Source organism: Plecotus auritus (assembly GCF_963455305.1).
Source record: "Plecotus auritus genome assembly, chromosome: 4".
NCBI lineage: Eukaryota > Metazoa > Chordata > Mammalia > Chiroptera > Vespertilionidae > Plecotus > Plecotus auritus.
The window spans coordinates 175,727,398-175,747,117 of NC_137775.1; the positions used below are offsets into that span (position 1 = coordinate 175,727,398).

The 19,720-nt window shown below is 40.5% G+C and overlaps 1 protein-coding gene across 1 annotated transcript in view; it reads left to right on the forward strand.

The window, feature by feature from the left end:
- The window catches only part of HDAC9 (histone deacetylase 9), a gene marked incomplete at its 3' end in the record, with an annotated part of 846,383 nt that overhangs the window by 718,782 nt on the left and 107,881 nt on the right, over window positions 1-19,720 (forward strand). Inside the window, exon 23 of the mRNA XM_080665383.1 lies at window positions 10,619-10,737. Within this exon, the coding sequence (XP_080521509.1) occupies window positions 10,619-10,737 (119 nt within the window). The remainder of the gene's footprint in view (window positions 1-10,618; window positions 10,738-19,720) is intronic.

The following is a 19,720-nucleotide window of genomic DNA, read 5'->3' on the forward strand; positions in this document are numbered from 1 at the left end:
CGAAACAGTTCTCTGCTATTTCAGTTACAAGAGCATTTTGTTGTCATTGGTGTTCTCTTTTCTACTCATTATAGCAGTGTTTTACAATCACAAGGTTGCTGTAGAAACAAAAATAAACAAAGATTTGGAAAGAGACATGTTGCAGGGGCTTGTTCTGCCTCTCCTCCTGAATATGTGGATTATGTTCTTTGAATATACTTTCTTCCTTGATTATCCAGTTGGTCTTCACATAAGGAGACAAAATTGAAAATTTTGTGAGCTGATTTGTGTGAAAGTTTTCCAAATTCTTCTTAAGTTATTTTCATATCCTTTAAGAATGAATTGTTCTAAAAAGAGAGAGAAATTAGAAAATTAATAAAGTAAAGAGAAGGAAGAAGGAAAGGAGAAAAGAAAGGAGGAAAGAAGGAAGGATGAGAGGAGTAATGAAATAGGGGTAAGATGAGTTTAAAATGTTATGGGACTAGCATCTCCGTGGCTGTTCATTGTAACCATCAAGAAAAACGCATTCTACGTGGGGAGTTACAGGCATTTTGAAGGGGTTTAAGAAGGAATCGATGGTGCATAACCTTGGAGAAGACCTTAGTCCTTCCTCCTTTGCCTCAGCGGAGGTTACCTATGACTCAGTCCTTTGTTAGTTAGATGGTGGCAGACCAATTGTTCTTTTCCAGCCCTCACTTTTTTGCAAATTTGGAATAAATGATTTAGCAATACTTTTGAAACCAAAGACAGAAGACCATCTGTAAGTTACTAGACTCACATTTGGAATCATAATAAAATATTTTTTGAAAACCACTGTTGCAAAATTATAGCCACATTTTTGGCATATTAAAATGCATGATATTTATGTACTTTCATAAAATAATGATTGGAAATGGACATATATAATCATCTATACATTTCATTCTATATTGCAAAGTAAAGAATGTTCATTTCAATAAAATTTTAATATAAACTCTTGAGTGACATCTAAAAACTCTAAATTAAGCATGTCTCAGAGTTTCCTGATTTTGGTTTGTTAATTTTTCTATACCAAATTTCAAAATAGAATTCAACTAAAGCAAAATCTATTAATTTTGTTACCACTGTATTTGTTTATGGTAGTTACAGAAGATTCACTTTATCGATTTTGATAGGCTAGCAATCTTATAATTTTTCTCAGCTTGCTATGCTTGAGTGGAGTCTGGATAGAAAGCCAGCATCATTACACATTCAGAGGAACAGCAAATATAATAATATAAATACAATATGACACTCATTGACAGCATCCCAAAAGCCAGGAAGAGTTATTGTTGAGAAAGTTTTACTCCCAGCTCTCAGCTCACAGACACATTGAGTAATAACTTTGAATTAGTCAGAATTGTTACTGGCCATATGACACATCTTGGGCAAGGAAAGTCCCTTAGTCCCTTCAAGTATTCATTCTTCTTAAATGACAGAGTTCTAAAATTAGCAATGACATTTTAATGTACTAAAGCAAAATAAACTTACTAAATGTCATATTTCAAACTCTTATTAAAAAATGAACTTTATGGAATATGAATGTATATATTATTAGATATTATATTCATATATGTATATATACATAGATATTTAGTTAAGGTATATGTTCCTAGCATATATTGTGCGGTATTAAGATATACACACATTTAGCAATAGAATTAGATCTTAGACCTATTATTATTTCAATTTTTAAAGTATGTGGTTTGTACATAGTTTCCTTATCCTCATCAAGGGTTCATTCTTTAAAAAAACACAGAGTACTATAATCAGCATTTTAATGTAGCAAAATAATAATATAAACTAAATAAATTCATATTGAGAACTCCAGTCTCTTTAAAAATGTTTATTCTACACTAGGAATAAATACTTTGTTCTTAGAGTGATTTGCATTTGACTCTAGAGTCCCCAGTCATCAAAGGAAAGACATACTTAGAATTGAAATCAGAAAAGATAATGTCAAGTCAGTGAGTATGTAATAAAGGTTTTGATCAGAAATCATCAACCAATGAATTCATATGTGTATATGCATAAACCATAGTCACAGACAATAGCATGGTGAAGGCCTGGGGTAGAGGGCAGGGGTGGGATGGGAGAGGTCAATGGGGCGGGGGGGATAAGGGACATATATAATACTTTCAACAATAAAGGTTTAAAAAAAAACAGAAAAAAAATGTTGAGGTTTAGGCATTGGTTTTTTTTAAATAGTATATTGAGATATAATTGATATCTAACTTTTTAATGTTTAAAGTGCACAACATAATGATTTGATATACAGGTTGGTGTAAAAGTAGGTTTACAGTTGTTCATATGAAAAATAATACACTAATTAATACTATGTAATAAAAGCCCAATATGCTAAGTGTTTGACCATTCGACCAGTCACTATGATGCGCACTGACCACCAGGGAGCAGACGCTCTGACCAGTAGGTTAGCTTGTTGCTGGGGTCCGACCTATCGGGACTGGGCGAGATGGGCCGGACACGCCCTGGAGCCCTCCCGAGGTCCCTCCCCAGCCCCAGTCGTGCTCTGGTGGGATCCCTCAGCCTGGCCTGTGCCCTCTTGCAATCCGGGACCCCTCAGGGGATGTCGGAGAGCCAGTTTCACCCGATCCCTGCAGGCTAGGCCGAGAGACCCCACCGGTTCACGAATACGTGCAACAGGCCTCTAGTAAATAATAATCCTATCTAATAAAAGAGTAATATGCAAATTAACCATCACTCCACTACGCACACAAGCCACACCCACAAGCCACGCCCACCAGACAATCAGGAGCAAATATGCAAATAAACCCAACCAAGATGGCTATGGCCACAGAGAGCAGGAGGGAGGCTTGGGTTTCCCCGACAATGGAGGAAGCTAAGCTTTCCGCCTGCCCTTGCTGGCCTAGGCCTCCACTCAAGGCTACAAAGTTTCAATGATAGAAGATACATAAACCCAAACAGAAATGGCGGCAGCCATGGAGCTGGAAAGAGCAGGAGGTTAGGGTTGCCCCCGGCGATGGAGGAAGCCAAGCTTTCCGCACACCCTGGCTGGCCCAGGCCTCCACTTAAGGCTACAAAGTTTCAATTATAGAAGATACATAAATCCCCCCCAAAAATGGCTGCCGCCATGGAGCAAGCAGAAGGCTTGGCTCTGCTCCAGGCTACAAAGTTTCAATTGTAAAAGATAAATAAACCCCAGATAACAGGGCCTCCGCTTGGGTCACCAGGGGGCATGGCTGGCCTGCAAACCACCACAGGCCCCTCGCCCAGGCCACCCCACACCCCAAGAGAACCCCCACCCTGATCCAGGACACCCTTCAGGGCAAACCAGCTGGCCCCCACCCATGCACCAGGCCTCTGTACTATCTAATAAAAGAGTAATATGCAGACTGACCATCACTCCAACACACAAGATGGCTGTCCCCATGTGGTCAAAGATCCTGCCCCCATGTGGACACAAGATGGCCCACCACAAGATGGCCAGCAAGGGAGGGCAGTTGGGAGGGACCAGGTCTGCAAGGGAGGGCAGTTGTGGGCGATCAGGCCAGCAGGGGAGGGCAGTTGGGGGCTATCAAGCCTTCAGGGGAGGGCAGTTAGGGGTGACCAAGCTGGCAGAGGAGGGAAGTTGGGGTTACCAGGCCTGCAGGGAAAAGCAGTTGGGAGGGACCCAGGCCTGCAGGGGAGAGCTGTTGGGGGGAACCAGGCCTGCAGGGGAGGGCAGTTAGGGGTGACCAGGCCTGCAGGGGAGGGCAGTTAGGGGCAAATAGGCTGGCAGGGGAGCAGTTAGGCATCAATCAGGCTGTCAGGGGAGTGGTTAGGGGGTGATCAGACTGGCAGGCAGAAGCAGTTAGGGGCAATCAGGAAGGCAGGCAGGCGAGCAGTTGGGAGCCAGCAGTCCTGGATTGTGAGAGGGATGTCCTGTGGGATTGGGCCTAAATGGGCAGTCGGACATCCCTGGAGGGGTCCCAGATTGGAGAGGGTGCAGGCTGGGCTGAGGGACACCCCCTCCCCCGTGCACGAATTTCACGCACTGGGCCTCTAGTATAAGAATAAACTGTTTTTGCTGAAACCAGTTTGGCTCAGTGGGTAGAGCGTCGGCCTGCGGACTGAAGGGTCCCGGGTTCGATTCCGGTCAAGGGCATGTACCTTGGTTGCGGGCACATCCCCAGTGGGGGGTGCAGGAGGCAGCTGATCGATGTTTCTCTCTCATCGATGTTTCTGGCTCTCTATCCCTCTCCCTTCCTCTCTGTAAAATATCAATAAAATATATTTTTTAAAAAAAAGAATAAACTGTTTTGCATACTCACAACTATAAACCTACTTTTGCTGAACCATGTATTGCAAATTGATTACAGCAATAAGATTAGTTAATATCAGTCACCTCACAAGGTGACACTTTTTTTTTAAACATTTTTATTGATTTCAGAGAAGAAGGGAAAGGGAGAGAGAGATAGAAATATCAATGATGAGAGAGAATCATTGATTGGCTGCCTCTTGCATGCCCCCTACTGGCGATCAAGCCCATAAACCCAGGCATGTGCCCTTGACCAGAATCGAACCCGGGACTTTTCAGTCCACAGGCAGATGCTCTATCCACTGAGCCATACTGGCTAGGGCTTTTTTTTTTTTTGAAGGTGACACTTTTTTTGTCCTTGTGGCGAGGCATTTAAGATTTACTTTTAACAAATTTCAAACATTCAATAGAGTATTGTTAACTAGAGTCATCGTAGTGGACATGACAGCCCCAGAACTTACAAGTGGAAGCTTGTACCTTTAGACCACCTTCAACTAATATTCTCACCCACCCCCAACCCCCAGGCAATGACTTTTCTTATCAAGTATAAGAGAAAGAGAATAATAATAATAATAAAAGTCCCTTTGATATCTTAGCTCTGAGACATAAAAAAACATATATATTTTGTGGGAGCTGCTTATGACTTTAGAGACCATCTAGATGAATCCCTGTACCACCCTGTTTTATACTTAAGGAAACCAATAGTTGAGGGAAGACAGTTTACTAAGGTCATACATTTAGGAGCAGTGCCAAGAACCAGAACCCGGCATCTTGAGTTGGAATCCTTTGATCTTTCTACAGTCATAACTGAGGCCAGAGAATTCAGTTTTGAGATGGCACTCAGTGGCAGGTGCTGCAGAATTTGGTGGTCCCTTTTTTTTACAAGCTTTTGGGGAAACCCCACATTCCCCCCTCTCCCTCCCTTTCACACGTGTTCCATTGCTCATCAAAGTAAGATGATATAATGTCCTTTGCCCGGACAGAGTTCCTATTCTAATGTTTGATTTGCACAAATGCAAAAGAACTAGACACAGAACATATCTAACTCAGTGAACAAAAATACGTTGAGATAAGAGGAAATTCATATTGAGCAAAATTATAGAGACAAAGAAAAAGCATGTAGACACAGGAGAGGAAAATAGACAAAACATTATATAAAGAACCTAGAGGCCTGGGGGGGGGGGGGGGGATTGGGCCTAAACTGGCAGTCAGACATCCCTCTCACAATCTAGGACCACTGGCTCCTAACCGTTCATCTGCCTGCCTGATTGCCCCTAACTGCTTGCCTGCCTGCCTGATCACCCTTAACTGCTCGTCTGCCTGCCTGATCACCCCTAACTGCTCGTCTGCCTGCCTGATCACCCCTAACTGCTCACCTGCCTGCCTGATCACCCCTAACTGCCTCTGCCTTCCTGCCTCATTGCCCCTAACCGCTCCCCTGCCTGCCTCATCGCCCCTAACCACTCTGCCTTCATGCCTCATCACCCTTAACCACTCTGCCTGCCTGTCTTATCACCCCTAACTCCTCGCCTGCCTGCCTGATCACCCCTAACCGCTTCTGCCTCGGCCCCTGCTGCCGTGGCTTCATCCGGAAGGATGTCCAGAAGGTCGTTCAGCTGTCCGGACTAATTAGCATATTATGCTTTTATTATTATAGATAGCCCTAGCCAGTTTGGCTCAGTGGATAGAGCCTCAGCCAGCAGACAAAAGGGGCCCAGGTTCAATTCCAGTCAAGGGCACATACTTTTGATTGAGATTCTTCCCTGGCCTGGGCCCTGGTCAGGGCTCATGCAGGAGGCAACCAATCAATGTGTTTCTCAGTGCTGACCCACTTCCGTATGCCTTCCTTTGGTGCTTCCCCAGAAGGGGACTGGTCCAGTGGTGAGTGCAGTCCTGGGGGCAACATGAAGCGCCAGCAGCCACAGCCGCTCCCTGGAGTCTGCCTAGTGGCAGCTCGTTGAGGTGCTGCTTCCACCACTTGTCCAAGCAGGAACCGTCAGGAAGCGTTTCCCTTGGGAGCACCCTTCTCCTGCACTGCATGCACAGCATGTACACACGGATGAGAAAGTGTGCCTGCTGTAATGTGCCTTTTTTAGAAAAATCTAAAAAGAACAGAAATCCTGTGCCATTTGCAAATGTGCAGTTTTATAATCTGATGCTTTTCAGCAATGATGCACAATTGATCTCTAAAGAAAAATACAGGCTTGGCTTTTCACCTATAATCCATATTTGCATGATTATAACATGCCATTACACATTATGCAGGGGTTCAGAATCTGCTGTCTCAGAAGTCAAAAAGACCTGGGAATTCTAAAGGACACTTTCAAATGCATCGCTTAATTGATGAGGACAGAAATGACCTATATCTGATCACATCACTGCTCTCGTCAAACCACCCTGTTTCCCTTCTTATTCAGAATGAAATCCAAAGTCTAACAAACCGGCTTTCCACGGGCACATCCTTCTCAGTTATGGACTCTTTGAGGGCAGAGCTACCACTTATTCATATCTTTGATTGCTGGCATAATCCCAATGCCTCTCACTTAACAGGAGCTCATGAATGAGTTGTGAATGAAAACTAGGATATTGTTGAGTAACTCCATGGGGTATAATGCTTTCATGTGCTTTAAAATGCCTTCTGTTTCCCTTAAAGCCAGAGCAGTCCTCCCCTGCACTGAGCATACCCAATGAGCCAGTAACATCCTGCACTGTGCACTCAGCACACACCGAGGGGAGTCCTGGGAGGTCGCTTGTGTGTTTCTGCTGAAGCACAACACATGACTCAGTGCAGCCAATTCTTTGTCCATTGACTAGATGAAAGAAAACCAGAGACCTGATTCTAACTAGGGAGGTTCCAAGTCAGAATCACGTTTCTTGAAAGGAAATCCAGAATGGGATCCTTTTCTCCTTACAGTGTTTAGTGTCTGGTTACAGGATCTATGTCTCCTTTTATTAGTAGTCATGGTGGTATTTTGGTCTCCCTTTTTTTATGATTTCATTTTACCCTTTAGTATGAGTCTCACCTGGGAGATGATTCGTAGGGAAGAGGAGAAGGGTTGACAGCATGACAGAATTTCCAGAGGGCAGGTGATGATGACAAGGCATATATGCCTTTATCATTGCTTCCATCACCTGTTTACTAGCAAATAAATACATATACAAATCACCAGTGGACCCTCTTTATCGCTCTCCTATGGTCTGTCCACTACTTTGGTCCTATGCCTCTCTGTCTCTTTGATTTACTTCCTTAGTGGCAGAAGTACATTTTCAAGGAAATTATTCAGGGAGGGTGATTTGGAATTAAATTTCTGAGTCCTTAAATATCTTAAAGTATTTTTTATGTAAGTAACATACTTGATTGCTAATATGTAATGGCTGGCAGTAGAATTAAAGTTTAAAAATAATTTTCCCTCACAATGTGGGGATATTCAGTGTTGCTGATTGGACTTGGATGTCAATCTCACTCTTCGTCTCTTTTGAGGGTGACTTTTTTCTTTTGTAAGGATCTCTGGGGATTTTAAGTCTTATTAGAATATGTCTAAGTATGTATACGTTTTTATATACAGAGCTTTGCATTGGTTGGACTAATCAGATCTGTAGACTTGATTTTTCAGTTTCTAAAAATTATTTACTATCATTAGTTGAAAATGTTTTCACTTTTCTCAGCATTCTCAAGGACCCTATTAATCAAATAAGGACTTCTGCATTGATCCTCTATGTCTCATATTTTCCCACTTATATAGTTTATTCACTTGTTTCCTTTTATGAGGGATTACTTCAATTTTATTTTTTCAGACCTTCTATTAGTTTATACAGTTGTAGTTTTTAACTCGAAGTGCTTCCCTTGTTCTTTGTTCTTTTTCATAACAGCATGTCTGTGTTTTAAAAATAAAATCTTTCCTTGAATCTCTTTGAGATTCTTATTTCTGTTGCCTGAATTATCTCTGTTTTTCTAAAGTTGTTTATATTTATGTTTATTTTAATCTTTCCTTTTTCTTCATACTACTGACTCTCCTTATATGCTGGGAAATTTCTGCTTTGACGTGAATATTTATGAAAGTAGTAACTGGTGTCATTTTTCCCTGTGGTTGTGTAAATGGGTCAATTGGGAGTTCATGTCAGCTGGTTGGGATAGAGCATGTGGATGGCCAAACCCGACTTTGGAGTGAGCATTCCTGAAGGTGGCTCATAGTCTCTGCATCTCCTTAAATGATAAATAAGGAAGACAGTATTTGGGGCAACAATATCCACACTAGAAGTCTTGGCTTTCTCCAGACACATCCGTTTCTTAAGTGAGAGTCTCTGATTAATTTGCCTAGAATAAACACTGGTTATTGGCTCAGAGGAAAGGCGATGAAGGTGTTGGGATGTATTCCTGGGCCCCTTAGCCAACTAGCATTTCTTTAACTTCTTATATTCAGTCCTGCCTCTTCTTTCCTTCAATATACTTGCTTTTTTTCCAGGGAGGGTTTCATTTCATAAGTGCTTTCCAGTTGTTGGAAGGACTTCCACAGAAGTCACTTACATGCACATCTATGAGTTTGAAGGATTGAGCTTTTATATTTCTACTAGAGGCCCGGTGCACAAAATTCATGCACTGGGGGGATGTCCCTCAGCCCAGCCTGTACCCTCTTCAATCTGGGACCCCTCAGGGGATGTCTGACTGCCGAACATCCCTCTCATAATCCGGGACTGCTGGCTCCTAACTGCTCACCTGCCTGCCTGCCTGATTGCCCCTAACCACTTCTGCCTGCCTGCCTGATCACCCCCTAACTGCTCCCCTGCCAGCCTGATTGACAGCTGACTGCTACCCTGCCGGCCCGATCGCCCCCAACTGCCCTTCCCTGCTGGCCCGATCACCCCCAACTGCCCTAGCCTGCCAGCCCGATCGCCTCCAACTGCCCTCACCTGCTGGCCTGATCGCCCCCAACTACCCTCCCCTGCTGGCCTGATCACCCCTACTTCCCTCCCCTGCTGGCCTGATCACCCCCAGCTGCCCTCACCTGCCAGCCCAATCACCTCCAACTGCCCTCGCCTGCCAGCCTGATGGCCCCAAACTACCCTCCTCTGCCAGCCTGGCCACCCCCAACTGCCTTCCCCTGCTGGCCTGTTTACCCCCAACTGCCCTCCCCTGCTGGCCTTATCACCCACAACTGCCCTCCCCTGCCAGCCATCTTGTGGTGGCCATCTTGTGATGACATGGGGCGGCCATCTTGTGATGACATGAGGGTGAGACACCACCTAGGTTTTTATTAGTATAGATAATAATAGAGGAGTTATGAAAAACATTTTATTCATTTATGTCTCCATCTAGGCAAGTTCCAAATAAGTAGTTTTTATTTTGTAACTTCATCTTCTGTTTACATGCAAAACATTTAAACTATCAATCTGATATTATTAGAAATTTGCGAATATAAAAAATTTAAAATAACTCAATTATATCACTACTCAAGAACAATTATTTTAATATTTGGTTTAGTCCTTTCTCCCAAACACAATAAGACTACTACTTTTTAAATTTCCTGTGCCCTCTAGTTTTCCCATTACATTAAACTGTTTTGAAAATTTGAATTCTGTGAATGGTCTGCATTCAGAAAATGTTTACGTTTCATAAAGCCTAGTTGCAATCATTAGGCATTCTCTCTCAAACCCAGCACTGAGGAGAAAGGGATTAGGGGGGCCTGAGAAGGCTGAAGAGGTGAATGTGAAGGCTGAAGAAGTGGGGCCAGCAGGGCTGCTGTCATGGATGAGACTGCCACATGCCTGGTGTCTCTGACCTTGGACTACTTAACATTATGGTCTGGATTCTATTAAAGGAATTTCATGTTTTTACTTTGCAAGAGTCACCCCCTACCATGACAAGTACTTAAAAAAATTTTTTTTAGTTGGAAAAGCAACTTTTCCCCAAAAATAAATTTATAGTTCAAATTTACACCAAGTTCTCATTAACTGGAGTAAGCCGGGTTTTCACTGACGCTTCAGCTTTCCTCCGTGAAACATTAGTCACTCCCCTGGAAGAAGCCGTGTTTTATAGGCAGGAGTGGGATAAAATAGCCACAGATGTGCATGTGAAATGATGGGCTTGAGAATGTACCTGCAAAGCAATTTTTTTTTAATTTGGAGAAACAAAGATGAAAGGAAAAAAGACAAATTGGGATGCTAAAATAACTGATTCAGTGTTAAGGAAATGATAAGCTTTTGATCCATTGCAAATAGCATTCTCCTTTCCCGCTTTCTTTATTCTTGGGAAGTTCTTGAGATTGTGCCAAGTCTTTTTCACTGCAAAATTTTTAAAGGTATCCGCCATTCCCATGTGTAACTGGCCGCCTTTTTACTGTGCAGGACCGTAGTGATGCCTGTGGCCCAAGAGTTTGATCCAGATATGGTCCTAGTTTCCGCTGGATTTGATGCAGTAGAAGGCCACGCCCCTCCTCTGGGGGGATACAAAGTGACAGCAAAATGTAAGTAGATCCTTTAGGGCCTCATGAAATGCTATGATGTAATAACATCTTTTAGGTCTTTAAAATAGCACCTTTTGCATGTCTAATAAAGTTAGGTGAGACCTGAGACCGTTGAAAATGATTCAGATGGTGTTTACTGCTCTGTCAGATTCAACTCTTTGTGGAAATGGGCCTTTAAGAAAAACAAAGTTAATTTGATTCCTTTGGTGGACTTGGGGGGACACTTCAGAACCTTTATGTTTTTCAGGAGTCCCGTGCTACCATTTAAAGGCAGAAGTGATAGAGCTTCTGTTTAAAATATGTTGAATGACCTAAAAGGTCATGAGTCTAGAAAAGCTACTGGACTTTTTACAATGAGAATAGAAGTAACTGTTTTTATTCCATTGTACATGGAAGTGAAAAAAAGCTATTTCCCAATAATGCTGTGCTCTTTGGTTTTGAATTGAAAGTGTGGTTCAGAGCTCACAAACTCGGTTCATGCCTGTGGGCAATGCTCAGGATCTTCTGTTGTGTTGTAAAGATTAAATTTTTGGCTGTGTTCTTTAGCAACTAGCTACCAGATGAACAAATGAATTTTGTGTTTTGTTGTGTTTGATTGATGTGACAATGTAATTTGGCTAGAAAGAGTCTTTCTTGAAGAATTATTTCCTTGTTCTCTGAGTGAGAAAGCAAGACATATGCATAGTCCATGCATACAAATGTTTGCTAGCACTCTGGATAGCTATTAAGAATAGAAGGAAAAAGAAAAATTACACAGAGAATAAGATCCATCATTGTGGTTTTTTTAGTGGATTGGGGGGAAATGAAAACAAACAAATCAAATAACAATCCAAATAGTGTTAAGTGAGAGGGATGAATTTGGATAGAGCATGTTTTATTAATTGCAAAGGAACCAAAGAGCCAGCATCATGCCAACCTTTGTTTTCAGTTGGCATCTCATGTGAGAGAGTTTTCTGCACTCTAATTGTTCCCGTAACATTGTTAGGTAGTAGCTATTTTTAAAATCTATTCATTACCCGGGTTCTTAGTGCCTTATTGTCTATTGAAAACATATTAAAAGAAGCAACTCCACAAACACAGACAAAACATAATAATTCACAATTTTTGTACAGTTTAATAAAAAGGTGTTTAGTAAAATCAAATGCCTTTATAACCCTTTAATTTTCTTCCTGGAATTCCACTCAAACAGAAGTTAGTCTTTCCACTAGAGTTAAACCTCCTTTCTGTCAAGATTGGTGAATAGTTTAGTCTAAATAAAGGAAAAATAAGAGCTTATACCCCAAATTGAGGTAAACCCAAACAACAGAAAACACATGGAACAATGATGGAAATCCAGAAAAAGTGTTCCTTGTTATTAAATCCAAGAATCTCCCTCAGGAGTCAGAAATATCAGAGGAATATATGTATTTGGATCTTTCTCCCTGCCAAGGAAGCAAGTGATAGTAAGTCCACTTCTCAAAATTAGCTAGAAGGAATCAATCTTTTTGTTTGCTTGCTTGTTTGTTCATTGTGGTTTTGTTGTTGTTGTTGTTGCCAAGTCAAGTTCAAATGTCAAATGCCATCTTGGAAGGTAGAATACCAAGCAATAGCAGCGTGATTCCTTTTGGTTATAGACATAAGAAACATGTTTTTTACTTCTTGTTACCTTCAGTACAGTGTGTCAAGACCTTCCTTATGTTGTGTGTCTTTATCCATTTTGGAGAGCATTGGTCATTGCTTCCTATGCCATGATATGATTGTCTATAATCTCCCCACCCTCCCACCCCTCCTTACCTAATTCTTCCCTTCTATGTTTTTTCTAATCAACAGGCTATATGCATCCTTACTAGGTGATATTTTACTAAGAAAAACAGACATACATTTTAAGTGATTTAATAACTAGACCTTCCTTGAGTACCTGTAATTAATAAGGAAAAATATACAATGAGGAGAGGAAATCTTAGAACCCAAGGAGACTGTAGTCAAGGGTATCTAATACAGTTCACATATTTTATAGATGAGAAATCTAATTTATATTATCATCTGAAATAATTGGGGCAAAACCCAAGTGCTTATCCTAAATTTGTAGTTAGGTGAAATGGCGTAAGACCCTTACTGGATTTTTTCACTGAAGAGAAAACGTTTCCTAAAATGCATGAGAATAGAGAACTTGGATGCACACTAGAGAGGCCATTTTGGTGCTAAGACACTTAGCACAGTCTGTGATAGACACCGACTAGCCCTTTGATACTTAAAGAAAAAAACAACAGAGCATAACATCTGGGCAGCTGTTTGTATATGTCATCTCCTGCAGGCCGGAGTTTGCCAGCTGTGTTTTCTAGAGATGCTGCCACATTAACTGGGCAGAGGTTAGCATTACTGGACAGCTGTATCCTTATTCCCCAAATAGCTCACCCTGGGTCTCTTTGTTCAATTTCTAACACCTGGCAGATGCATTTATATTGCTTTGGTCTGAAAGTTCTGCACAGACCATTAATATTGGGCCTTTATTGTCCCATGCCAGAAGTCATCTTCCCAAAATGAGACTAGAAATGGGCTTAACCTAAAAGTAGGTGGAAATTATAGAAGCAAATTCCTCTCCTAATGTTTTCCTATTCTGATATAAAACCTCTCCCTTGTCCCAAGTAGAATGTTCAAGGACTTTAAAGAGTGGTTTTGTGATCATGGCAGAGATGCTAAAATGTTATTGTCTTAGCACATTAAGTATTTTTAAATAATTTTGTTTGATATTCAGAAAGGAAAGGATAAATAAAGTCAAAACAACTAATGGTTTTGTCTTTAAACATCTAATTAACTACCTAATATTGTTTTAAAGAATTGGTTGAGACTATGACAGAAGTTTCAGCCCAAATATAGAGGTGGTTTAACTAGTACTATTTTTATTGGTTAGTACTATTTTTCTCTCTTTTCTCATTTCTTTACATATTAACTGTTCTCTTTGAAACTACAATAAAATATTCAGGCTTGTTTCTGATAAAGTTTAAAATAAATTATCTGAATTAAATGTTTGAAATCGATGGTGTCCTTGCCATTAACCACCAGGATGAAGGCCCAAGCTGAAAGGAATAAGTCTGTTTGTGTCCTTCCATAAGCCCCACCTCAGAATTTACCTTGAAGTTATTAGTTTCTCTTTTAAAATACTCTAATTTCCATCTGATTACCTTCCAGTTACAGTTTAAGAAGGTTGGCATGACAACTGAATGCCATGCTCAAACAATAAAATCGCACAAAATTGATTCACCATATTGCAGCACCCCCTGGCTTTACTGTGTTGTCATCATTAAAAAATATATAATAAAGGTTCTTTAGTTCAAAGTTATTTTACAAAAAAATATATTTTTCTTCTTTTTCAACACATTTACATATTCTGCACTTTCATTGGCTACAGGTAGTGAATTTATATGTGTAAATTGTTTTTATCATGTGAATAAATATTTTCATTTCTTTGAAATAAGCAAAAGTCATTGTAAGATGATAGCAACATCTGATTACAAAACATGTTTCTTTAATAAACATGAAGTAGTTTACAGTTCTTGAGATAGAAACCATTTCCCTCAGCAAATACACAAGTGGGATTTTGACAAAGAATAGCTAATAGTTGGGAAAAATATCAAATAACACATCTTAGAGTCTTGCATTAGCATCTTCTCCTTGATGGAATGGTTTATCCTCTTTAGTGAACCTCTTCTTCCCTTTACCCCTGTGAATGTCTGACGGGGAGAGAGCAGGGTTGTGGGGCAGATACAGGTACAAATGAATTCCTACTTAGCGGCAAGTTACTAGTACTCCTAGTAACACAAATTCCTATGTTAGCCGATCCTCTGAAAATAAATCCCTAAGAAGTTTAAGTGCTAAACCAGTCAACAAATAGGTGCCAAGAAATAAACCTTGTTAAACAAATGAAGCTATGCTGGTCTGTTTCAGTTGCTAATGATGGATGGATGTACTAACAAACTTCATGATTTCTACCATTTAGAACTGGCAACAGCTAGGTACTTTTATTATATTTACTCCAAGTCTTTTGTTTATAAAAGAAATAAAAATCACCGCCTCTAAGTCCTTCCCCTCCTAAACAATGTCACAATTTGTGTTTTTTTCCAGTACACACACACACACACACACACACACACCATACAGTATTATATTTATTTTCGAGAGTGTGGTTTCAAATTTTCCAAATGTAGCACAAGGTAAGTATGAAATTATTATTCTGTACATATAGTTTATGGAACTTGTTTTGCTTTTAATATCTTTGTTTTGACATACACTCAGAAATATTGATATATCCTTCTACTTTCTATATATTAGGCCATTATGGATGGATACTATTAGGTATGTTATCGGTCCCCCTATTAGTGGAGCATTGTTTCCAGGTTTTCACGATTATAAATGATGTTGAAGTGAACATCACTTCACAGGTTTTTCTCTTGCCTGGGTGTTACCTCCTGCTGGCTGTTTAAGTCAGGATGGGCTTCTGTTTCTCTTTCAGTATGTAGCCCTTGAAGATATGAGGGAGATAGCTAAAGAAGGAAGGAATGCCTCTATCTTCCTTAACTGCTCCTCAAACTACAGCCCGTGTCCCTTATCTCTCACAAACACAATCACCCACACCTCGAATCTTTCCTCTGCTCTTGACCATTTTATGCTCTGCATATCACACCCCTTCTTTCCCATTAAAATTGTCAGAGAGCATTTTGCTTGTACTAATATTCTTCCGGTCTAATCCAAACATTAAGAGGGGAAATACGCTAGAAATCATGTGACAGATAGATTAAAAAATAGTTATTTTAAGGTGTCTTCAAAAATACTTTGGGCATTACATTTAAATTGAAAAGATGATTTTCTACTCAAAGCCAATTTGATTGGCTACTGTCTGTGGCTATGGAGGGCACTATGCCCTGAGTTGAAAGCACAGTCTGGTAACCCAGTAGACAGTGACAGTCCTGGCATGGGCTCTTGGCATGACAACAGGAATGCCACTCAGCCTCTTGAAGATTTTCTTGACCTTAAATAAACATTGATTTCATCCTGGCAGTATTATTGTTATTTTTTATTTTTTAAATATATTTTTATTGATTTTAGAGAGGAAGGCAGAGGGAGACAGAGCTAGAAACATCAATGATGAGAGAGAATCATTGATCAGCTGCCTCCTGCATGCCAATCAATGATTCTGGGGACCGAGGCTGCAACCGGGGCATAAGCCTGGACTGGGAATCTAATGGTGACCACCTGGTTCATAGGTTGACATTCAACCCCTGAGCCATGCTGGCCAGGTGAGTTTTTAATTACTGTAGAAGTATATTCTAAACTGCGGAAAATAAAAGGAAAATTTTCTCAACAATAAATTACTTATCTGAATGAAATTTTCCAAGTCAAAAGTATCAGCAGAGCTTTCCAAATATATTTGAGAGCTTACCAGTTTGTAGATCATACTTTCTATTTGTCATGGAGCATTCTACAGAAGAACCAGTCAGGGACTTAGTCTTTGGCTCAAAATTTTCACATACCAGCTTCGTTCTACTCAGAAGCAAGGAGGAGCCCCCCTGCAAAGACAGGAGGAAGTGGATTTGCAGGACATTTATATTTATAAACATAAATATGTCTGTGCAGCATAGTTACCTTGTGTACATCTAATGGCCAACATAAAGAAGCAGCATAGCTACTTAAGGGGGAAAATGTGAGTGTCTAAAAAAATAACAAAGCTTAGATTTGGGAATGATTTGATTTTGAAATGACAGCCAAAAGATGTATTCAATGAGCGCTCCACGTTTTACTAGTAACCTACCTTCATTTTCTCCCTCAATTGCCCGTTTCCTTACACCACATGACAACTCAGATACCAAATTGTAGAAGAATATTTTCCATCTGCCTTGCTTGGTCACTGATGTCATGAAACAATCCTTAGGCTACGACGACTACTACTTAACTTTGAAGAGCAAAATTACTATAACTGTACCCTAACTGGGGCCAGATCAACATTGCTTTTGAAAAGAAAATACATAAGCAGTGTTTGCCCCGAGGGAAGATGCCAGCTGCAACAGGAGAGCACAATGTGTCCTGAGTTTCACTGATGCTAAAATGCGCTTTTTCCTATTCTAACAAGTCTGAATTGTAAGGGATGCCTCTTACATTGGATGACATTTCATTGTTGGATTTGCTATGTTCTTTTTATTTTTATAATGGTATATTAAAAATGGTCATAGTTATTTTGTGCTGTATTTGATGATACCTTAGATTTAAAGAAATATAGTAATTTACTTTTTGAAATATTGTTTTAAAAATACCAATCAAAAACCGTAACTAAAATTGTAGCTTAGATTTCCATTTTCTATTTTCTCTCAAGGCTTGCAATGACTTAATGGAATCCCAAGAAAGTAAAAATTAAAATAGCAATTTAAACAAACAAACAAGCAAGCAAGACATCACCAGGGAGAGATTTTAGATAGTGGATTCCCTTAATGTGCATTTGTTATTAGCTCAGACAAAAATTGTACTTCCTTGGCTGAAATCTCCATGACTGTAGTTTCTGACTCTTTATTGTGATGATCTCACTAACTAAAATAATTGGTTTCCAATTTTACAAATCAAACAAATACAAAGGAGAGTCAGGCAAATAATTTATTAAATCCCTAGAGGCCCGGTGCACAAAATTCATAAATTCATGCACGGGTAGGGTCCCTAGGCTTGGCCGGAGATCAGGGCCGATCTATGGGGTGGCCAGTGGGGCAATTGGGGCCCCTGCTCACACCCACCTTGGCCTGGTGCCGCCTGCTTGCCAGCCTTGCCCGTCCCCCGCCTCCCACCACTGCTGCTGATCGCCATCTGTGGGGCAAGCGGCAGGGCGATAGGGGCCCCTGCTTGCACCCGCCTTGGCCTGGTGCTGCCCACTCACCTGCTCCACCATCCCGCAGCAGTCCCGCTCTCGTCTGGGCCGGGCCCATCAGGGCCGGCAGTGCCTCCACTGCAGCCCGCTGCCAGCGCTGCATCGCCAATGCCCGCCATGTTTCACGCCGCCCCCGATGGTCAGCGCACATCTAACAGTTGGTCGGTCTCCTGCCCATGGGGACAATTTGCATATTAGCCTTTTATTATATGAGATAGGTCAGTGCATTAGTAAGCACATGGACCATAGCTGTGTGACTAAGAATCATCTTTTAGCATATGTGTGGCTGATGAAGTTATCAAGAAAATATAGGGAATGAATGTATACTGTCCATTTACAGGACGTCTTTCTTACCCTGTTCTCATGGGCTGGAGAGTCACTATGGTACAGCACAGTGGTTTTCAAACCAGCAGTCATCAGCATCACCGGGGGGCCTCACTGGGCCCCATCCTAGAATTTCTGATTCCTTAGGTGTGGAGTTGGGCCTGTAATTTGTATTCCCATGTTCCCAGGTGATGCTGTTCCTCCTGGTCTAGGGGCCGAGCTTGGAGAACCACTGGACCAGTTACAGAGATAAAAGACACAGGATTGGAGTTAGTTGGTCTGCAGTTTGGCTCTAATTGGCTACAAACTCACTTTTCTGTGTCTTAATAGTCTTGTTCCTCCAAGAGAAATGATACAAATTATATCTGTTTTGGCTAAATATAAGGCTATTATGAGAATGGAGTGGGGTAATGAACTTGAAAAAATGATTTTCCAATGTGGGACACTCTATTATGTCAATAACATTGTACCATTAAATTTAGGAACGCTGTTATTTTCATACACATAAGCTGGGTTTAGAATTCATATGTCAAAACACTTTTGCTATCTCATGTAGAAATAAATGCTAAAATATTTAGTTGTTTTGAAATGTTTAGCATATTTAAAGATATTTTAAAACCTCTAAAGTATTTTATTGAGCTATAATTGACATATAGCATTATATTTTAGGTGTACAACATGACACTAATATTTGTATGTATCATGAAATGATTACCACAGTAAGTCTAGTTAACAGTCATCACCACACATAGTTACAGACATTTTTCTCTTGAGATGAGAACTTTTGAGATCTACTCTCTTAGCAACTTTCAAATGTATAATTAACTATAGTCACCATGGTGTACATAACATCCCAGGACTTACTTTATAATTGGAAGTTTGTACCTTTCTATCACCTTTACCCATTTTTGCCTACCCCTCCACCCCTGCCTCTAGCAATGACCAATCTGGTCTCTGTATCTATAAATTTGTGTTTTTTCGTTGTTGCTTTTATAGGGAGATGCTGGAATCTCACATATCTCTTCCTCTCCCCGACTCCTTCCTAACAGAACCTCCAGACTTGTCCCAGGTGATATGGGGCTCATGGTCACAGTTAAGTTGCCAGGAATTGCAGTGATGGTATTACGACCAGGTCTTATGGTTCCTGAGAATTATCGATAATTAGACTTTCTTGTCCAATATATTTCCCTCAGGTAGTTTCAGACCAAGAATCATTTCCAAGAACTTCCCCTTAAATCTTTGCCCAAGCAACTTTATACTAGTACTGTAGTTACTTGCCAGAGTACCATGAACTCTGCCATATCCCTTGGAAGAAAGAACCGTAGAAATGAGCTTTCTCTTGATCTCAGAGTGTGATGCTTTTGCCATCAAACACTATGAAAACTGACAAGACAGATGTATAATTTTCTTCCAAGTTGTTTTTAAAATGCAAAGCTTTTCTCAAGAAAGTTTCCTCATTCCATCGTCTCTCACCGTTACCTATCTCCAAATCTCAGTAGCAGCTTGTTCCATAAGAAAGTGTATGGAACTAAACAGGTTATAAACTCATAGTTATCTCTTCTTATCTTTTCTTCAAAATTTTAGTGTGGAATTCTTCAATCTAATCGAGTCACCTGTACAAAAGAGTATTTATTTTAATTAAGGAAGTGAAACAAATGCTTAAGATTATGAAAATGCATGTGGTAAAATTCTGCTTTGATTACTGCATATTTTTCTAATGTTCATATTTTTTCAAGAATGACATGTTTAGTCATATAATAGTGTAATCTATAGGTA